This window comes from Triticum dicoccoides, chromosome 4A, assembly GCF_002162155.2.
Source record: "Triticum dicoccoides isolate Atlit2015 ecotype Zavitan chromosome 4A, WEW_v2.0, whole genome shotgun sequence".
Classification (NCBI taxonomy): Eukaryota; Viridiplantae; Streptophyta; class Magnoliopsida; order Poales; family Poaceae; genus Triticum; species Triticum dicoccoides.
In genome coordinates, this window is record NC_041386.1 from 720,593,460 (window position 1) to 720,613,850 (window position 20,391).

A 20,391-nucleotide genomic window follows, 5' to 3' on the forward strand; every position below is an offset into this window, starting at 1 on the left:
AACATTCATATATCATCATGTCTCTGAGGAGAAAACAGTATTATTACTAGCGGGTGGTTTAATCTATTGTGCGTGAACTACTGTATTTTACTTCTCTGCATTCATAAGAAGCTCAATTCTTTCTGGTGGCCATATGAACATAATCTTTTTTTAAGGCTATTGTGTTGCTACTGGCAGCATACTGCCACAAAATTAATACAATACATACCTGTTCAAACCATTGACATTAGGAGAGCAATGCTACATCATCCACGTTATCATCATGATGTCACATTCGCAGCAGCAACGGTGTCATCCACATTATCATCTTAAGGCACAGGCTGGCATCGCACATTAGGACCGAATGGTTGCTTCATATAATTTCCCGTTGACTTGATACATATGAGATACATATATATGCTCGCATCAGGGTCTCTTGCTCCGGTCGCCGCCTTAACTCTGACACCATGTCTGCTTGTATGTACCTCTCGATTGAATCTCCTTCCAATTGTTGGGCTCGATTCCGGTTTGTTGTCACAATATATTCCCTTCCAGGGAAGATGTCCATCTTGCTTCTTCAACTCGATTGCCGCTACCTTCTTCAACTCGTTGCTGGTATACATCGCTGCAAATCGCCATGTGCTGGTTCATCGCAAAATTTGTCGGTCATTTCCATTTGTTATAACTGTTCATACGAATGTCTCTTCGTACCAAAGTATAAGTTGTTCTAACTGTCGTCTCCAAGCACTAGTTCTTTTTCATATCAGTTTCTGGTCTCTAAGACTCTCACCATTACCAACTGGGCTCCTCTCGTCTTTTAAAATTTGTTGAAGCCCCCTTTACATTTTACACGAAGTTAGAATTACTCAACCCAGGACAAACCTATGATGCAATCAATGCTACTGATGGTGCGTGGAGAAGGTTAACAGCGAAGAGCACCATGGATGAAGGTATAACCCATGGCTAACCTCCTATTGCTTTCTCTGTATCAGTGTACTACATGCTATGGAGAAATTAGTGTGCACAATGTGATAGCATTTCAATATCTCAGGAATCTTGGTACCTATGAACTGAAGCAAACAAAACATTCCAGCCATCCAGTGCTTGCCAAAGAACACTGAATGTTCTGAACTGGATTTGCAAGCTGCGGGATCCCTTTCCGAGGCAGGACCGCAGGACACCGTTTGCATCTGAGGTTCAAACCATTAAGCGATCATACTAATAAGATGATAACTGGTCAGTGCATCTACAAATCCTTTTCATTGTCGCCATTTTAGATTTTCCATATGCTTACAGTTCCTGCACCGTTTTCATCTTTGTTAACATGCAGGTATTGATGAAATGAACCAACACTCTGTCTTACTCAGATGGAGGAAAATGCAATGTACTACACCATACAAGATGCCTCTGTTAATTAACCTGCACATATTGACATGCTGCAACTGGCCATCAAGTTCAGCCAATTTGATTTCATGAAATAATACCCCTACCATATATGGCAGTAACTCTGCAATTTCATCGGTTTCGCTTTCCAAATTTTCCATCCATAATCTGTGACCATGTTTCCCCATTTCAACTGTCGATAGTTTCAGACCGGGGCCTGCAGACTGACCGAGATACAGAGCAGAGCTTTGTGGTTTTCTGAAGCAAACCTACCATTCATGTGTGTGTTAGGGGATTCGACTGATATTTGGATCTTAAAGAACTTATTCTTGGCAATCACAGAGTTGTAAGAGCAGCAGTTATTCTGAGTTGCTGAACTGCTCAGCATTGTCATTCTGTCATGCATTTTGGTTAGGTTCATGGATTAAAATGTAAAGCAAACGAAGACCGGAAATTAAATAGGACCAACAAACAAAAGGGAGCCCTCCGGCGAGCGGAAGGAATACCAAAGCATGGATAAACATATGAATAACTAACTCAATATATCTCAAATATACATATGGTGCTCAATATCTCATAAACTCTGTCCCACATTTACGTATTCAGTTCCTCCCACATGTTTCTGTATGTTGTTCCACAAAAATTGAAGTACTGAATTTGACCTGACAAAGAATCAGTTGGCTTCCTGATGTGATGTGGCAGTCACTCTAGCAGTGGGGGGCGGAGTCTGGGTTGGCGGTTTCACAGGGCCTTCCCTGTTGTAGAAGACCGAAGCTGTTACGTAGACCGCAATGTAGAGCAACACAGGGATGACGAGTAACATGACGTTTCTGGAGGTTTCCCACTCCCTAGTACTGCCTGCTGCATAGGCAACTAGGAGGCTAAGCATGTCCAGCAAAATGGCTGAATGCATCGGCCAGAGTGACAGATCGTGTTCATGGAATGTCAATGGGAGCAGCATGACGACCACCACGATCGACGCCATGAATGAAGTGGAGTTGCCATAAAAGAAAGCGTTATACCGGTGCTTGTTGGTGTCGTGGAGGATGGGGTTGCCAGCATAGTGCCCATTCATGTTGTCCTGCCATGGGCCGCCTGGTGGCTTTAGGCCAGTCTGGTATGTCATACTTGCGCCAAGGATCCCTAGTAACATCAAGTATTCAAGTCTCTCTTTCTCTTTACTGCTGCTGCTGTTGCTGCTTGTTGCTGTTGTTTGTGCTGCTTGTGGTGTCGTTGTTGTTGCCGCTGCTGTCAATCTTGCTGCTGTGGTTGTTGTTTCTGTTGTTGGTGCTACAGTTGATGTTGCTGTTGCCCCTGCTGTCAATCTTGCTGCTACCATTGCTGCTGTGGTTGTTGTTTCTGTTGTTGGTGCTACCGTTGATGTTGTTGTTGCTCCTGCTATCAATCTTGCTGCTATTATTGCTGTTGTGGCTGTTGTTTCTGTTGTTGGTGCTACCGTTGATGTTGTTGTTGCCCCTGCTGTCAATCTTGTTGCTATTATTGCTGTTGTGGTTGTTGTTTCTGTTGTTGCTGCTGCCGCTGCTCTTGTTGCGGCCGCCGCTGCTGTTGTTATTGCCGCCGATGCTGTTGTTGCCATTGTTACTGCCGCCTCCACTGCTGCTGCTGCTTTTTTTCTGCATCTATAGATGTACCAGAAAATGGCTACTAGCAAGGCTATGAATGCTGATACAGCGACAACCAAGGTTAACAAAATGATGGAGGTTTTGAGATGCCGGGAGCTTCCAGCAGCATAGGCACCCATGAGGCCAAACATGCCCACCAGCATGCACACATAGAGTGCATAACAACGTATACCTGGCCTGTATAGCTTTGGATTGATGAGAAGAAGGATGAGTGTTACGGATGCCATGAAACTCGCCGCATTGCAATAGAAGAATGCATGGTAACGAGGAGGGTAATTGCCAAGGAGGACTGGGAAGCCCGCACGACGACCAAGCCCTTGGTCATCCGCTAACCAGAAGCCACCTGGAGGAGTGAGACCAGCTTGGTATGTCAGGGTAGCAGCCAAGATAGCAACCAGTAGCAACACCTTACGCTTGTCATCGAGAACCTTTACTGCAGCATCACCACCTGCTGGCTCAGGGTCATGGTCTCTTATGGTGATATGGACAACAACATAGACAAGGACAATGCCCGCCAAGGCAATGATGTAGAAGGATGCGTTTACATCCCTAGTGCTCCCGGCGCCATAGGCAGTAATGAGACCGAATAGGTCCAGTACTAGGGTTGCTTCTAGTGTGTGCCGCGTGAGCAGATACTTGCTCTGGAGCATCATGATGACAACCAACGATGTGACGAAAGCTGCTGAGTTGCTGTAGAAGAACACTTGATACCGAGTAGGATGTGTTGTTTGGAGTACCGGGTGGCCGATTGTATGCCCATCCCGGCTGTCTAGCCAAAGGCCGCCAGGTGGATCGAGTCCTGCTTGGTAAGTGATGGTCACCACAAGAGTAGCAAGGAGCATAACAAGACAGCGAGTGTTTTGAAGGTGTAGCTCGATGTCCGTGCTTATGGAGGTGCCTGTGGGTATTTATTTTTCAGTCAATTAACGATGCAAATAAATAGTAAATAAATCTTTGTGTAGTATGGTAATAATGAACAGTAAATAAATAGTATTTCAATAAATCAGGCATGCAACTAAATACTAGATAAATCCAGAACATTGTATACTTGAAAAAATAAGAATATAATATGCGTATATTGATATACATGTATATACATATATATTTTTCTTAGATTTTATAAAGGACAAAAATATAACAGTTAAAGTTGTGTGGTAAAAATATTGACCACATCCAAAATGGTAAGCTATCTTTCATAACCGGAGTAACATATACTCCCTCCATTTTACAATGTAGTGCATAGTTTTTTTTTCAAGGTCAAACTTAGCAAGCTTTGACCAAGTTTATAGATAAAACTATCTATATCTACAATACTAAACATGTACATTATGAAAATATAACTCATGATGTATCCAACGATATGTATTTAGTATTCTAGATGTACCTATTTTTCTCTATAAGTATGGTCAGAGTTTATAAAGTTTGACTTTTGTTAAAATCTATATGCACTACATTATGGAACGGAGGGAGTATTAGGTAAGTAGGTAACCAGCCATACCTCGAGGAGTGTTGACCCGTCTCTTGAACCATCCTAAGACATCACCACACTTGGTCGCGAGTCCTTCCCAACAATTTGTGCAAGTAACAACCACCAGTTGGAGGCACACACAGACAGGAACCGCAGCGGTGAGGGTAAGGACAAAGATGGTATTGTCAGCCTCCCTGCAGCTCCCGGCGGCATAGGCTACCATAAGGCCCAACAGAGCGACGGCGATCAACACATAGGGCACTGTGAATCGCACCGTGAATTTTTCGCTCAGCTGCTTCTTCAGGAGCTTCTTCTCCAAGAGCAACACGATGATGAGAAGGGACACGGCGAACGAAGTGGTGTTGCAAACAAAGAAGGCACGGTACCGGCCACGAGCTTGCAACACCGGGTCGCTCAAACGGTGTCCGTCCTGGGTGTTGCTCCAGAACCCACCAGGCGGGCTCAGCCCAGCTACGTATGTGATGGTGACAGCAAAAGTTGCGAGTAACATCAACACATCAATCTTCTCCTTCTCTTCCTTCTTGGCGTCGACGAATGACTTCACCACACTGTTCTGTTTCTGGATTCGCCTCACGCTGAGGAAGAACCTGGACTTGGAGGTGGAGTTCAAGCCAGGGGTCGCGATGGGACGATTGGAGTTGGAGTTGGAGTTGGAGGGGAACTTATCATGACGATGGAGCCAGAGGTAGAAGAAACCAAAGATGATAACTAATACCAAAAAGGAGAAGACTACCACCGCGAAGATGGTTGTGAATGTATCCCGGCAGCTCCCAGCGCCGTAGGCACCCACGAGGCTGAGTAGGTCGAGCATCATGACCATCCGCAGCACCACTGTCGAGACAATGTGCTTCTCCTCCAGGATGATGAGGATGAGGGAGACCACGAGCGACGCGGCGAGCGCGGTGGCGTTGCAGTAGTAGAAGGCGAGGTAACGGCGGTAGTGGGTGTCCCGGAGGATCGGATCGCCGGCCATGTGACCTCCCGGGTCATCCTGCTCCCAGGATCCCCCAGGCAGGTTCAGCCCGGCGACGTATGTCACCGTTGCGACCAGAGTCGACAGCAGCAGGAGCTGCTCCTTGAACTCATACAGCTTTGAAACTGTACGAGGCTCGCCACTGCCATTGACAGTGCCTCCAGTTTCAAGGTCGTCGGCCATGGAAGCTGTTTGCTTAATTTGCTTATGAAATGGAAGGCCTCTGGCTGAACTTATATATATCATCCTACACTCCGACAGCCAATGTGTGTTACCAAGTCAAGAGTCTATGCACGGTGGCTTAGCTGGAGTTGTTGAGGGCCTGCCCACATGTGAACTTGGAATCCTTTCCTATATTTTGTGAGACTAGACAAGACTAGCGCTCAGGCAGTCAATTTTGTATCGTTCTTCTTGTCTGGGCGACGAGACTAGGCAACTTCCCACCTTCTTCGCCTAATACAGAATTAAACATTCCCAACTTGCATTATAATTTAGATTTAGAAACGTACAGCCACTCGTATCAATCATGCACCAACCACTGTGTTTATAGAATAGATCGGTATGCGAGATTATAGTTTATACTGCCAAATCAGTCGTACGTTAGAAGGGTAGAAAAGTTGTTCGTGATACTAGATAGGGAATTAAGCTTGGATTACGACGGTGGTAGATTTGCTTAGATATAATAAAATTATAATGATCCATAGACCATAACCTGTATACATAGATGCAGTTATGAAGATCTATCAGTTGTTATTTGTAGATACAACAATGATGTTCTAGATGTGACATGTCTAGTTACAATCATGAAGATCAATTGGTTGTGATCTGTTTGACACAGTTATGAAGATGGTCTATCAAATACCCTCGTGTTATTTACATTTACGGAGATGTGATCTATTTACAGCTACCTCGTTCTCAGACTTGAACACTATCTGCCCCTTTGCTTTGCCATAACTGTGGAGGAGGACTGTGCTTGATCAATCGATCAATCAGTTCTCCCTTGGTATCGTCAACTACCAGTCGTTGCACAACTGATTGGGCGTGTTCGGGGCAGTGCTCGGTAGCTGGAATAGAGAGCCCACCCACATGTAAACTTGGAATCAATGACTTATATATAGTTTTCATGTGTGTTCAGAGTAAGACATGGCGATTTCTATATCCCTATGGCTTTTCAGAGAGACCTGATTAAATATCATCAACTACGTACTCCCAACTTGCAGTTAGAAATGTACAACCACATTCATATCATCTCGTCTCTGACCAGAAAAAAGTACAGTTACTAGCGCGTGGTTGAACCCATCGTGCACTAACATTGTATTTACTTCTCTAGATGCCATGCATTGATATGGAGCTAAATTCTTTCTGATTCATTCATCCAAAGGATTATTAAAGAAAACCAGATGACGGGAGCGAATTTTTGGTTATGATCTGTTTGACACAAACTAGCACCTTATACGAGATAGACTAGTACTGCTTCGTACGTAGTACTACTTCTAATCCTATCAGGACTTGACCGCATTAGGCACGCACGTACACAGCCTGGACTAGCTCGGACAACATGCCGACAATGGAGTAATTAGACTGTAGAAGTACTCACGTGTATACTTAGATAAGATTACCTAACAAATACATACTTAAAACTTGATGTAATGCTAGTGTGTGGTGGCCATATGAACATATGCTTTTCAGCTGGATTAGCTTGGAACAGAATCTTTCTATAAGGTTATTGTGTTGCTACTGACAGAGTACGGACACCAAAAAAAAAAAAGCAACGCATACCTGTTCAAACCATTGACATTAGGACAGCAATATGGTGCGACGGTCATGTGCACCGTCACATCATGCACATCATCCACATTATCATCATGATGTCACATTCACAGGCTGGCGTTGCGCATTAGTACCGAGCAATTGCTTCAGATGAGATAATTCCCGTTGACATTAAGCTGCGTGTGAAAATATCAATCCGTCAGTCCATTGTCAATCATCTAAGTTCCCACATTTTGTTTCCTGAAGTTTACAGTCTTTCAATTAGATTGATTTCTTTTATAATTTAGAGTTTGTTTTAGGAAGGAGTGCATATTAGCCCCATTGGTTGGCACTTTACGTGCTGCCTTGTACCTTTTGTTGGCATGTCATTGTTTTTCAAGTTTGTCTGACTTGATGGCATCTTCGTGACACTACGAGCCAGCTACCAACATCTGAACTCACGCTACTCCATACACTTCTCTGAGCCACTACCCCAATTATGCTGATTAATTACATGCATGTAGTAGGATAGGATTGGCTTTAATCATCTACTAATAAAGTAATTATTGGGAACTGGTGCTAATGCATGTGATCAGATCCACTTTAATCGGAGGTGCTGGCTAAGCATCTATGCATGTTAGCATTTTGTGTTAACCAACACAGTTAACTATGGTACTCCTGCACATGGGCTTTCAGAAAGTTAGAAACCTACAAACAAGCAGCTTGAGTCCATAAAACAGTACTCTGATGATATAGGTTTCGCTATAAGAGAACTGTAACTTTGCCTTCATTAGCTACAGTAAAATTGCAAGTTCCAGACAGAAGCTTTGAAGTTTAAGAGTTTGGCGCTTTACTAATCAATATAATGACCTAAGAAATCAATGATTAGATGATATTTAGGTAGCTTATAAAAATCTAATGACTAGATGATGCTTATGTACAACTATGTCACTTTCATACTTGACAACTACAGGAGGATCCACCGGAGCGATGGGTATTTTGTTTTTCCTGGGAATTTCTAGCTCATCTCTCATTTTTCTACCATGTTGTGCTTTGAATTGAGTATATGATTATAGATTATGGCCTATATTGTTCTCTGTAGGCAATGAAAATATGTAGGTTTCTCCAAAGGGTAAGGCAGCCAAAATAAGTTTTCCTGATGACCTGCTGTAACTAGAGTAGACTGCACAAAACTGAAGGACTTCATATCAGATATTCAAATCACAAGTCTAGATATGCTTTTTGATTATATGCTCGCCATGTCGTCACTTGGGGCATATATAGCTATTATTTGTCATGTTGCCATCATCATGGTTAGAGTGGACCATATGTTTATTGTTTAAGAAACTGCAGCAAGTTGCAAGCCAAACAGATGGACATAGCTATCCAGCGGTTACGACCCGCCCAGGAGGAACCTGACAGCTTGCAAACATGCATCTGCCGATGAACTGTGCTAATTAATGCTCTGTTTTTTGTTGTCAGGTCGGGAAAAGATGTGGAGAATGTGATAAACTCCACCACACAAGATCCATATACTGTTATGCTGCAATTGGCCATCCAGTTGCTGGTGGCGTCTCATCTGGTGCAAGGCTGCCGCTGCGGATGACAGAGCGGCTGATCTTGGGGGCTTCAATGCGACGGAGGCGAAGTAGCAAGCTGCAACTCCAGTTTAAAATCTTACAAGGAGTTCACAAGTGGCAACTGCTGGCCCACATGACAACCGGTTCTTGGGGAAAACCATGGGAATGAAGATCAACCTAATGAGATGACTTGCAATTATATTGTGAGTGCAGACACACTTTGTTTACTACTACTCACAGCTCTGTTTTTCAGAGATGGTTGTTTCTCTCCTTCCGCTGCTGCCACTATATTCTGTACATGTTTGTGAACAAAGAACGAGGATTGTGTATGCCACTGTCCAGGTTCCGCAAGTTTAAGTCGATGTAATACGACTGCTCTGCTGTGCCATTAACTTTCCAAGTTCCATCAGGTTCACTCCGCGAATTACCAGTTTTGTCACAAAAAGGGCCTCTGTACTAATTCAATGGGCTACAGCACACGAGATGATATATTGTGATGCTGCAACGGGCCATCACGCTGAAAACATATGAATAAATAACTCGATATCTGGAATGTACACAGGAGGCTCGCAGTTGAGCCTAACTCGGTTGCAAATTTACACACCCACAGTTCCTCCTGCACGTCTTGCAATGATTCAACGGCTGCACCGTAGGTTGGGAGGCTGTGGGCTCTTCTTCTCTATGGCGGAGGACCGACAGTGCTGCGTAGAGCCCAATGTAGGCCAACAGAGGAACGATGAGGACCATGATGTTCCTGGATGTTTCCCATTTCCTAGTACTGCCTGCTGCGTATGCCACCAGGAGGCCCATCATGTCCAGCAAGATGGCCGTATGCATCGGCCAGAGTGGCCATGAGTCTTTTTCGGGCGACTCCTTGTCTTTATCGGTCAGCTTCGGGTCTTTCTTGGCCGGCTTCGTGATTTTGTCGAGCGACTTCGTGTCCTCGCCGGTTGACTTTGTGTCTTTCTTGGATGACTTTGTTGTGTATTTCTCAGGGAACAATGTCAATGGAAGTAGCATGACGACGACCACAATTGAGGCCATGAAGGAGGCGGAGTTGCTGTAGAAGAAAGCATTGTACCTGTCCTTGTTGATGTCACGGAGAATGGGGTTGCCAGCATAGTGCCCATCATTGTTGTCCTGCCATAGGCCACCCGGTGGTTTTAGGCCAGTCTGGTATGTCATACTTGCAGCCAGGATCCCTAGCAGCATCAAGTATTGAAGTTTTTCTTTCTTTTCGCTGCTATTTTTGTTGCCGCTGCTATGACCTGCTTCAACTTGCCGATCTGTAACTTCATGGGATTTGTTGCTGCTATGACCTGCTTCAAGTTGCTCATCTGTACCTTCATGGGATTTTCTGCTGCTATGACCTGCTTCAAGTTGCTCATCTGTACCTTCATGGGATTTTCTGCTGCTATGACCTGCTTCAAGTTGCTCATCTGTACCTTTATGGGATTTGCTGCTGCTACGACCTGCTTCAACTTGCACTTCTGTACCTTTTTGAGATTGGCCAAAAGGGACGAAGCAGAAAACTCTACATCCTTTGGATTTGAGATAAGGCACCAACAAGAAAATGGCTAGCAGCGAGGCTATGAAGGCTAGCACTGCACCAACCAAGATCAATACATAGACGGAGGTCTTGAGATTCCGGGAGCTTCCAGCAGCATAGGCACCCATGAGGCCAAACATGCCCACCAGCATGCACACATAGAGGGCACGGCAGCGTATGCCTGGCCTGTATAGCTTTGGATTGACAAGAAGAAGGATGAGGGTTACAGACGCCATGAAGCTCGCTGCGTTGCAGTAGAAGAATGTGTTGTAACGGCGAGTGTAATTGTCAAGGAGGATTGGGAAACCCGCACGGCGACCGAGCTCTCGGTCATCTGCTAACCAGAAGCCACCTGGCGGGGTGAGGCCAGCTTGGTATGTGAGGGTGGCGGCCAAGATAGCGACCAGCAACAGTACCTTGCGCTTGTCATCGAGATGCTTTACTGCATGATCACCCACTGGCTCAGGGTCATGATCTCTAATGGTGATATGGACGATGACATAGACTAGGACAATTCCTGCCAAGGCGACGATGTAGATGGATTGGGTTACCTCCGTGCTCCCGGCGCCATAGGCAGTGATGAGGCCGAATAGGTCCAGCACCAGGGTTGCTTCTAATGTGTGCCGGTTGAGCAGAAACTTGCTCTGGAGCATCATGATGATGACCAAGGATGTGACAAAAGCTGCCGAGTTGCTATAGAAGAACACTCTGTACCTAGTAGGATGTGTCGTCTGGAGCACTGGGTGACCGATATTATGACCATCTCGGTCATCTAGCCAAAGGCCGCCAGGTGGATCTAGTCCTGCTTGGTAAGTGATGGTCACCACAAGAGTAGCAAGGAGCATAACAAGATCGCGAGTGTTCTGTTCATGTAGGTCCACATTCGTGCCTGTACATGTACCTGCATATTTATACAATCAATGAGTTACACAACTAACTAGTATATATACCATTAACAAGTTTGTGCCTTTTTGAAAACTAAATAATATAGATTAGGTATATATTTGGAAATCGTCACACGCTTATAAAATCGTCTCACAAAGTGCTCTCATAATAATTATCACGCACACACACACACACGAGCGCGTGCTCGGAGTTTTATTGATTTTCTAAAACGATACTGTATAAAGTAATTTTCAAAGTTTTATCCTGGGGGATCGACCATTTCCATATTCCTATTCATGCAATTATCCAAAGTGTCAAGTTTTCTTTAGATGCCAAACCAGTAAGCTTTCATAGATGCAGTAAGGTAGGATAGGTAGCAAGCCGTACCTGAAGGAACCTTGACCAGTTCCCTGAACCGTGTTAAGACAGAATCAAGCTGGTACGCCAGTGAAGATAGGAAGTTCCCTGAACCTTTACCACGCAAACACTCGGCAACTTCCTATATTTGCCATGTGCTTAATCAATCGCACTGGCTGTCCCTTTATATCGTCAACTACCAGTCGTCGCGCAACTGATGGGATATGTTTGGGGTTAGTGCTTGGTAGCTGAAACAGAAGGCCCTCCCACATGTAAACTTGGAACCAATGGGTGATATATAATTTGTGTGTTTTCAGAGAAGGACTTTATGATTTTATATCGCTGTAGCATTTGCGGAAGCAACACCGCAAGCTGGCGTCGCGCGGTAGGACAAAATTAATGCAATACCTATTCAAACCAATGGCCTGGCTTCGCCTTTATATAACTCCCATTGACAATAAGCTCCGTGTGAAAATATCAACCCATCAGTCCTGTGTTAAGCATCTAAGTTCCCAGATTTTCTGTTTTGTTAAGTTTACCTTTTCAACTCTATTTATTTCGTCAATTTTGATTTATTTTTTTTGTTCTTGTACCGTAAGGACCGGATCTATTTGGAGCGATAATGAGGACCTACCATTGCAGTGGTTCTGATGTAAATAATAATCGGGGTCTACCTTCCTAAGGTTTCTCATTTTCCATGCCTTAGAAATTAAAAAGCTTACAAGAGTTGTCATTTTTCCTTTCTTAGAAAAAAAAAACTTACATATATAGGAAGGAATACGCAACTTTGTATTAGCTCCCCTGGTTGGCCTTTTTCGTTGGCAAGTGTTGTTTTCGAAGTTTCTCTGACTTGATGCCATCTGTACTAGACTACCGGATAGCTAGGTACAGCGGTTTAGGTGTGTAATTATTGAGGACTACTACAGTTAACTATGCCATCTGTGCTAATGCATGTGGTCAGATCCACTTTAATTGGGGGCGCTGGCAAAGCATCCACGCATGAGCATTCTGTGTTAACTACTACGGTTTAACTATGGTACTCACATGGGCTTTCAGAGGGTTACAAAGCTACAAACAAGCGCCTTGAGTCTGCCACCAAGAAACTAGTACTTTCATCATAAGAGCAATTCAAAGCCAAAACAGCAAATTCCTGACAGAAGCTTTAAAGTTTCAGAGTTTGGCGGTTCTTTAAAACAAACAAAAACAACAAACAAACAACAACAAAGCCTTTAGTCCCAAACAAGTTGGGGTAGGCTAGAGGTGAAACCCATAAGATCTCGCAACCAACTCATGGCTCTGGCACATGGATAGCAAGCTTCCACGCAAGCTTCCAAGCACATGGATTGGCGCTTCTTTAACCAATATAAAAATCTATAACAAAATCAATGATAGTACGATGTTTAGATACAATTATAAAAATTTAAAGGCTATATGAAGATATAACTTTCATACTTGTCATATAAAGGATGATCCACCGGAGTAATGGCTATTTTGCATTTTGCCAGGAATTTCTTCTATCCAATCTCTTATTTTTCTACTGTGTGGTGCTTTTACTGGAGTACTCCCTCCATTTCAGAATATAAGGTGTATCAATTTCCGTGCAAGTCAAACTTGTGTATGTTTGACCAAGATTATAGAAAATAATATCGACATCTACAACACAAAACAAATAAAAAATGAAAAATGAAAAATGAAAAATAATTTTCGTGATGGATGTAATGATACAAATTTGGAACTGTAGATATTGATATTTTTTCTAAAACCTTGGTCAAACATGCACGTAATTGACTTTTGAAAAAACTAACACACCTTATATTTTGTAATGGAGGGAGTATATCAAAATAGATTATGTCCAATAATTTCTTTGTAGCCAATAAAAATAGTGTTGGCTTTTCAAAATGGTAGGGTAACTTTAGTAAGTTTCCTGAGGACCTTGTTTATAATGTAGACTGCACAAAACTGAAGGACTTCTCCGATAATCAAATCACAAGTCTTGATATACTTCTCTTATACATGCATGTCATGTTCTCATGTGGGGCATATATAGCGTACGCCACATCGTGCTTGGTGTGGACCGCGTTTATTGTTTAAGAAAATGCAGCAAGTTCCAACCATGAGGCCTCAAGAGCGGTTGGTGAAGATAAGATGGGGAAGACAACAGGAAGCACTACAATGCAGACAAAGAACAGGGCCTTCAATGGGATTGTAGCCTTTTTACTCTGTTTCACATTATGTTGTAACCATGTGTGCTAGTAGGTAGTAGAAGAGTAGAGTACTACTCCCTCCGTTCCTAAATATAAGTCTTTGGAGAGATTCCACTATGAACCACATACGGATGTATGTAGATGCATTTTAGAGTGTAGATTCACTCATTTTGCTCCATATGTAGTCCATAGTGAAATCTCTACAAAGACTTATATTTAGGAACGGAGGGAGTACTTAACTGCAACAACCAACGCTAGTTGTACTTGCTTATTAAAATAGTGAGTTGCGATATACTACTCGCCTACTATCTATTATGCTGATGTATCGTTGTGTTCCAGTGGGTAATTCTAGAATACCATGTTTCTTTTTTGCACAAAATTCCAATGTCAGAACAGCGTCTCTGGACCGAGCATGGGACATGGCTGAATGGTAGGAGGAAGGGTACCTGCGTCAGCAGCAAGGAGGTCGAGGGAAGCGGGATTTGCCATGAAGATCCCAGCGGTGGCGGCGCCCATGTACAGACCCATCACTACTAACACAAATTCTCCACATAGGCAATTGAGCACAATAATCCTCTGCATAAGTGACATCCTGATTTAGTGTAGATATATTCCATTTGTAGATATAATGAATAAATCAGGACAGTTACGTAAGCATTATCGATTCTAAGGACAAGCAAACCTTAACCCAGATGAACAAATGGCGTAAATTTTGTTTGTAGCCCTTTCTCTGAAATGGTTTACTGCCTGAGAGACAAGTTTATTATGACTGCTAAACAAATACCTCGTGTTACTAAGATACTAATCACTGTGACTCTTTCTTTCAGGGGTAGCAAAGATAAACCAAAAAAGCAGGCACCTATCCATGTGGGTTTTTTCAAGAAAAGAAGGGGGTCCTGTATCATCTCAAAACTAAGTGTTGGTTACATCTTTCATGGTAGCACTGCGATTCTACATCCTACAGCAGTTAAGGGAACATACATTTTAACATTCAGTAGCAGCAGAAAATTGCACCTTGCTTGGAAACAAATGAGAAGGCACCAGTTATTCGGGGAACAGAAACTCACAGTTGGCGATTTGTCGATCTGCTCTGCTCCCATGGTTTCTGCTTAGAATGAACTTGGAAACGAAACAATCTCCACTCCACCAAATTGTCTGCAGAAAATGCTTATAAAATAAAATCAACCCAGATGACAGATGTGTCTCTAACAAGACAATAAAATTTCTAGATATAAAAAGAAAAAAAAACGGAATTGTTTATTTGACTGTTAGGTCCCGTCCAATCTTGGGAGATGTGTGACGCGACAGTCGTTGGTAACAGCTGCGCTTAGATCTGGCAGCACGCTTTGATCCGGAAACACTAGCGATACACTGAGCCAGCAAGATATTGATAATATTGGGTTTGTACAGACTATGCTGATGCCGACGGTATATTAAAAAAAATCCTTCCAACCTCCTCCCCATCCTGAACACAACAAGAAACAAAAAACAATTACTTCCCGGAGACGGGCAATTTCATCAGACGAAACGAGAAAAAAAAAATCCCATGCAGGCTACAGCTATGATTTCCATCACATTGAAAAGTGTAACACTGACATACTGAGTTGCTCTATTATTAGATGAGAAATACCAAAACAATGCAAAATTCAACAACGGTCACCTAGCTAAGAAACTGCAGTTCTCCGTCCAGAAGAACAAAGAACCTCTCAATTCGTTGGGTCTCATGCTTCTCGTCCTAGGTCTAGGGTTATCTTGCGTGAGGCTGTCCAGTCCCCCTAGGGTACTTAGGGGGATGGGAGAGATGGTGAGCGGATAGTCCCGGGGAGCGCACGTACCTCGAGGGATGCGGAAGGACAAGCGCCGGCGACTGCGGCGGCGGCGGCGGCGATCTCCTCCGGCGCCGGCCATGAATACCTCCTCACTCTGCTTCTTAGGTGCCTCTGCTTCCGTTTGTGAATGGAGTGAGCGAGAAAGGGGGAGGCGCTTTATGTGGGCTGGGCTGGAACCGGCAGCTTACTGGACCGGGCCGGAGAGCTCAAGAAAAGCCTCTCGTGTTTTGGAGAGTGGTTTGCAATACGCTTTTGAGTTTTGTTTATTTATACTCTGATGACTTTTGAAATGTAAATTCATTTCTGCTAAAAAAGGACTTTTTTTGAAAAGAACTTCACAAGATGAAGATGTCCACTACTTGACCTTTGTTGAACTCTTAAGTAGTGTATATGGATTGTTAGTTATATATGGTTCATGTAATCAGTGGCGAAGCGTGACCAAAACAATCGCGTATAAGGGACGAGCTATTGAAGGGCAACTATGTGAGCTTTTCGACCGTGAGGAGGTTATGTCTCGTCAGCGCTCCAGAGTGGACTGGCTGCGCGACAGGGACAGGAACACCGAGTTTTTCCATTCCCGGGCCTCGGCGCGTAGGAGGACAAACAGGATTACCTCGCTGGTGCGTGAGGACGGTAGTTCATGTGACTCACAAGCTGAGCTTAAAGGTATGGTACAAACTTTTTATGATAAATTTTTTACTTCTGAACCTTGTGTCTCTGCTGATGTTGTGCTTGAAGCTATACCTCGAAAAGTCGTGGATGATACGAACGAGGATCTTTGTAAGCCGTACTCTATTGAGGAAATCAAAGTTGCTCTCTTCTAGATGGAACCTACCAAGGCTCCGGGACCTGATGGTTTCCCGGCTTTGTTCTCTCAAACTCACTAGAACTTCCTGGAAGAGGAGATATGTCATGTTGTGAGAAGCTTTCTAGAGGGAAGACCTATACCAGAGGGGTTTTGTGATTCAGTTATTGTTCTTATAACCAAGGCCTCCAAACCAAAGCATCTGAAAACAAATCGACCGATTTGTCTGTGCAATGTCTTGTATAAGATTGCTTCAATTTTTTTGGCAAATCGTCTCAAGTTGATTCTTCCTGTTGTTGCATCTGAGTTTTGGCATCTGAGTTTTAGAGTGCATTTCTGCCAGTGCCAAATAGATTAATCACTAATAATTCTCTTATTGCTTATGAATGCCTGCACATCATAAGATAACAACATGTGAAGCAACCTTTTTTTTTTGCCTTGAAGATCAACATGATGAAAGATTATGATCGTGTCGAGTGGAACTATCTTCATCGTTGTTTTGTGTAAGCTTGGCTTTGCCCGGGTTCGGATTGAGTCTGTTATGAGGTGTGTCTGGATTATCCTAGGGAGCGCAAGGGTTGCAGAAGGATGAACGACGACGACTGCAACGCCGCTGCCGACCATGATTGATCAATGTTTTTCAAATGCTTGATCAATGTTTTTCAAATATTTGTTCAACATTTTTCAAATGGTTGATTCACATTTTTTAAATACATGATCAAATATTTTATGCACTTCTTTTGAAAAAATTTCTTACACGTAATAAACACTCTGGGTGGTCCCTCCTTTTTTGTTTCCTCATGCGTTTTGGGCTTTCTATGTGGTATTTTTTCCCCTTTTTTTAGGTGTTTCAGTTTCCCCCCGGTCTTTCTTAGGTCTTGGACAACAAAATCAGGAAAAATATATTTGCGCAAACAAATGCGTTTTCTTTTTTACTTTTGCTTCCGCGAGAGACACGGATTTGCTTCCGCGATATGCACAGTCGTGCCTCTCGAAAACAAAAAACATTTTTTTTCGTCAGAGGTACGGATTTGCTTCCGCGAGAGATTCGTGCCTCTCAAAACCCCCCAATTTTTTTTCGCGCGAGGCACCGATTTGCTTCCGGTAAAGGCTTTCTATTTTTATTTTCATGAGAGGCACGGATTTGCTTCCGCGAGAGGCACAGTCGTGCCTCTCAGAAACGAAAAAATAAACGGGTTTACTTTTTTTGGCTAGCTTCATTCGAGCTGGATGGGCTAAATGCTTTCGTTGAGACAAAGCTGGCAAAAAAAAAAGTTCGTTGCCTTCCGCGAGAGGCACAATCATGCCTCTCGGAAACGGAAAAAATGCATTTTCTTTTTTTTCTTCCACGGGAGGAACGGAGTTCCTTCCGGAAGAGGCACAGTCGTGCATCTTGGAAACGAAAAAAAAAATTCCCTCCGCGAGAGGCACATATTTACTTCTTGTAGAGGTACGGATTTACTTCTGCGAGAGGCACAGTCATGCCTCGTTCGAAAAAAATGTGCTCCTGGTCTAGTTTTTTCTTTTGGTTTTTCTTGTGAAAAAAAGTTTGTCAAATTCCACTAGTGCAGAACCGGCCTTTAGTGCCGGTTCGTGACGGCCTTTAGTACTGGCTCGCCAACCGGCGCTAAAGAGTGGGGACTAAAGGGCAAACACGTGGCACGAGCCAGGCCCGGGTGCGCGTAGGGCTTTAGTACCGGTTGGTAACACCAACCGGTACTATATGTTATGGTCTTTTTTTTAGTTTTTCCTTTAGCTTTGTGTTTTCAATTTAATTTAATGATTGTTTTACATTATAATGAGTTGTTAAATCATTAGGTGAAAGTACCGCAGATTAGTTTGGACTGAAGGATCTAGCTATATAAGTGATCAAGTATATGCCATATCGATATTATACTTGATCACCTAATTAATTAGGTGATCAAGTATAATATATATGGATATGGCATATATATATTTGACCACTTAAGTATAGGATCCATCCAGCTGAAACTAATCTATGGTTTCTTTCATTTAAATGATATAATAACTCATCATCATCATCATATTAATATAAAAACTCTTGCATCATATCATCAACATGAGTATATGTATACTCTAGCTAGCTAGCTAAAAATCATCCTAGTCGTCATTATCACTATTTAATCATCATAGTCATTACCGCTATCTAATCACCATACCAACAGTAGCTTAAAAAAGAAACATTCACTTGTACCAGAAGCAAAAATATCATCGAGTTCAACATTATTGTCATGATACACGACAAAAGCAAATCACTATTTGAGATTAAGTTTAGAACGAAGAATACGGACATGAAAGGACAAGTACTAAGAGCAGCATGAACTAGCTAAATCACTCCTGCTAGCTACTCTCTCTCTGGTAAAATAGCATAGAACATGTATAGCTCTCCTGATTCATCATACTGGAGCATGCAGATGAACCTGTCTCCTAATCGTGGGATGCGCTTCTCATTGCTGCCCCCTAATACTTCTCTGCGATCGTTAACAATTTTCCTTCAATCTTTCACTATTAAGCATTCATTGCTTCTAGAAATCCTGAATGCATTCATGTGCAATGCAGGATATCTTGGCCGTAAGCTAACAATTGACATGCGACCTTTAGTCTCGATCCTCTGAGGCACAACTGTCATCGGGAGTCCCTGTTGAAGAACATCGTATAGTACTTAATTAATATACTTAGTAATGAAAGTTTAGCAAAAAAATTATGTATGCAAAAGATGCACTGAGGACAAATAGTAAAAATCTTACCATCATTCCTAAATAGATGTGACCGTAGTTCAATACCATCACTATTGGTCACACGTTTTGAGTACTAACATTTCTAAGTGCAGGAAGAAAATTTGTCTTGACAGTATGAAGATCCTCAAACCATGAAACATAATGACTTATCTCCTTGCAGTTTAGTTCAGCTCTGGGACAATAGTAGGTCATGTCCACCAAGCGCCGGACATGTTTGCTTGAATGGAAATAAGCTGTCAATAGAAATTAGTTGTCAATTATTTTTGAATAAGCAATATCAAATACAAAAATATAGTTGAGAAGAACTCACATAATGGTAGAACTGGAGGCGTCTGCACATCGACCCATATGTCTCTATTACCTTCAATATCATCTTCCGGACGAATATCAAAGGTAATAACCAGAGCAGTCTCAAATGCATAAGCCTTGCATAGTGCTTGCCAAGTTTTGCATTCAAAATAGGTGTACGTGTGTGCATTGTATACTTTGACGCTGAAAGTATAACCATGCTCAGTTTTCAGTTAACTCTCTTTACCTCCATAGTTTCCATATCCTTGAAACCTATCTTATCCAAGACAAAAATTCTTACATGGCAGGGGATGCGCTAGTATAAGAGTGAAAATTAAAAATTATAAGTCAGGCAAATGAAGCATATATATAGAAGTCATGCTTAATTACGAAAACAGACTTGTCATTGTGACTTGCTGTATCGAATTCGAAGGTCTCATCCAGCTTGATGCTGAATCGCCTATCATCAATAAGGAAATTTCTGTCGCACTGCCGCTCTGGTCTTCACAGTATTCGCACATAATGAAATTTTTTCCGTCGTCAGACGACATTTCCTATGTTCATATTAGGCGAAACATTAAGCATTTACTAAAAATAAACTAGTTCTATTATAATTCAATTAGTTCAACTAAGCATTTACTAAAAATAAACTAGTTCTATTAATTCAACTAGTTCAACTAAGCATTTACTAAAAATAAATTAGTTATATTATAATTCAACTAGTTCAACTAAACATTTACTAAAAATAAACCAGTTATATTAATTCAATTAGTTCAACTAAGCATTTACTAAAAATAAACTAGTTCTATTAATTCAACTAGTTCAACTAAGCATTTACTAAAAATAAACTAGTTATATTAATTCAAATAGTTCAACTAAACATTTACTAAAAATAAACTAGTTCTATTAATTCAACTAG

The 20,391-nt window shown here is 42.4% G+C and overlaps 2 protein-coding genes across 3 annotated transcripts; both read right to left on the reverse strand.

Moving 5' to 3' along the window:
- Positions 1 to 1,883: 1,883 nt before the first annotated feature.
- Positions 1,884 to 5,660, reverse strand: LOC119288167. The gene is made up of 2 exons (XM_037567791.1): positions 4,504 to 5,660; positions 1,884 to 3,903 (listed from the first exon to the last, which is right to left on the reverse strand). Exons 1-2 carry the CDS (start codon positions 5,648 to 5,650, stop codon positions 2,036 to 2,038), a joined length of 3,015 nt encoding a protein of 1,004 aa, XP_037423688.1. The 5' UTR covers positions 5,651 to 5,660; the 3' UTR covers positions 1,884 to 2,035.
- Positions 5,661 to 9,308: 3,648 nt separating this feature from the next.
- Positions 9,309 to 15,736, reverse strand: LOC119288168. 2 transcript variants are annotated; one of them, XM_037567792.1, is made up of 4 exons: positions 15,627 to 15,736; positions 14,859 to 15,256; positions 14,238 to 14,367; positions 9,309 to 11,246 (listed from the first exon to the last, which is right to left on the reverse strand). In XM_037567792.1, the coding sequence occupies exons 2-4, from the start codon at positions 14,889 to 14,891 to the stop codon at positions 9,376 to 9,378; spliced, it is 2,034 nt and encodes a 677-aa protein (XP_037423689.1). In that variant the 5' UTR covers positions 14,892 to 15,256; positions 15,627 to 15,736; the 3' UTR covers positions 9,309 to 9,375. The 2 variants fall into 2 exon arrangements, with proteins under 2 accessions (XP_037423689.1, XP_037423690.1); XM_037567793.1 differs by lacking the exons at positions 14,238 to 14,367; positions 14,859 to 15,256; positions 15,627 to 15,736 and adding an exon at positions 11,618 to 11,776.
- Between the last annotated feature and the right edge of the window lie 4,655 nt (positions 15,737 to 20,391).

Excerpts from the sequence above, each read along its gene's own strand:
- LOC119288167 (XM_037567791.1), bottom strand. The coding sequence starts at position 5,650 with ATGGCCGACGACCTTGAAACTGGAGGCACTGTCAATGGCAGTGGCGAG. Across the intron at positions 3,904-4,503 it reads ACGGGTCAACACTCCTCGAG|GCACCTCCATAAGCACGGAC; the intron begins GTATGGCTGGTT and ends AAATACCCACAG.
- LOC119288168 (XM_037567792.1), bottom strand. The coding sequence starts at position 14,891 with ATGGGAGCAGAGCAGATCGACAAATCGCCAACT. Across the intron at positions 14,368-14,858 it reads AGATCGACAAATCGCCAACT|AGGATTATTGTGCTCAATTG; the intron begins GTGAGTTTCTGT and ends TCACTTATGCAG. Across the intron at positions 11,247-14,237 it reads CCTCCTTGCTGCTGACGCAG|GTACATGTACAGGCACGAAT; the intron begins GTACCCTTCCTC and ends ATAAATATGCAG.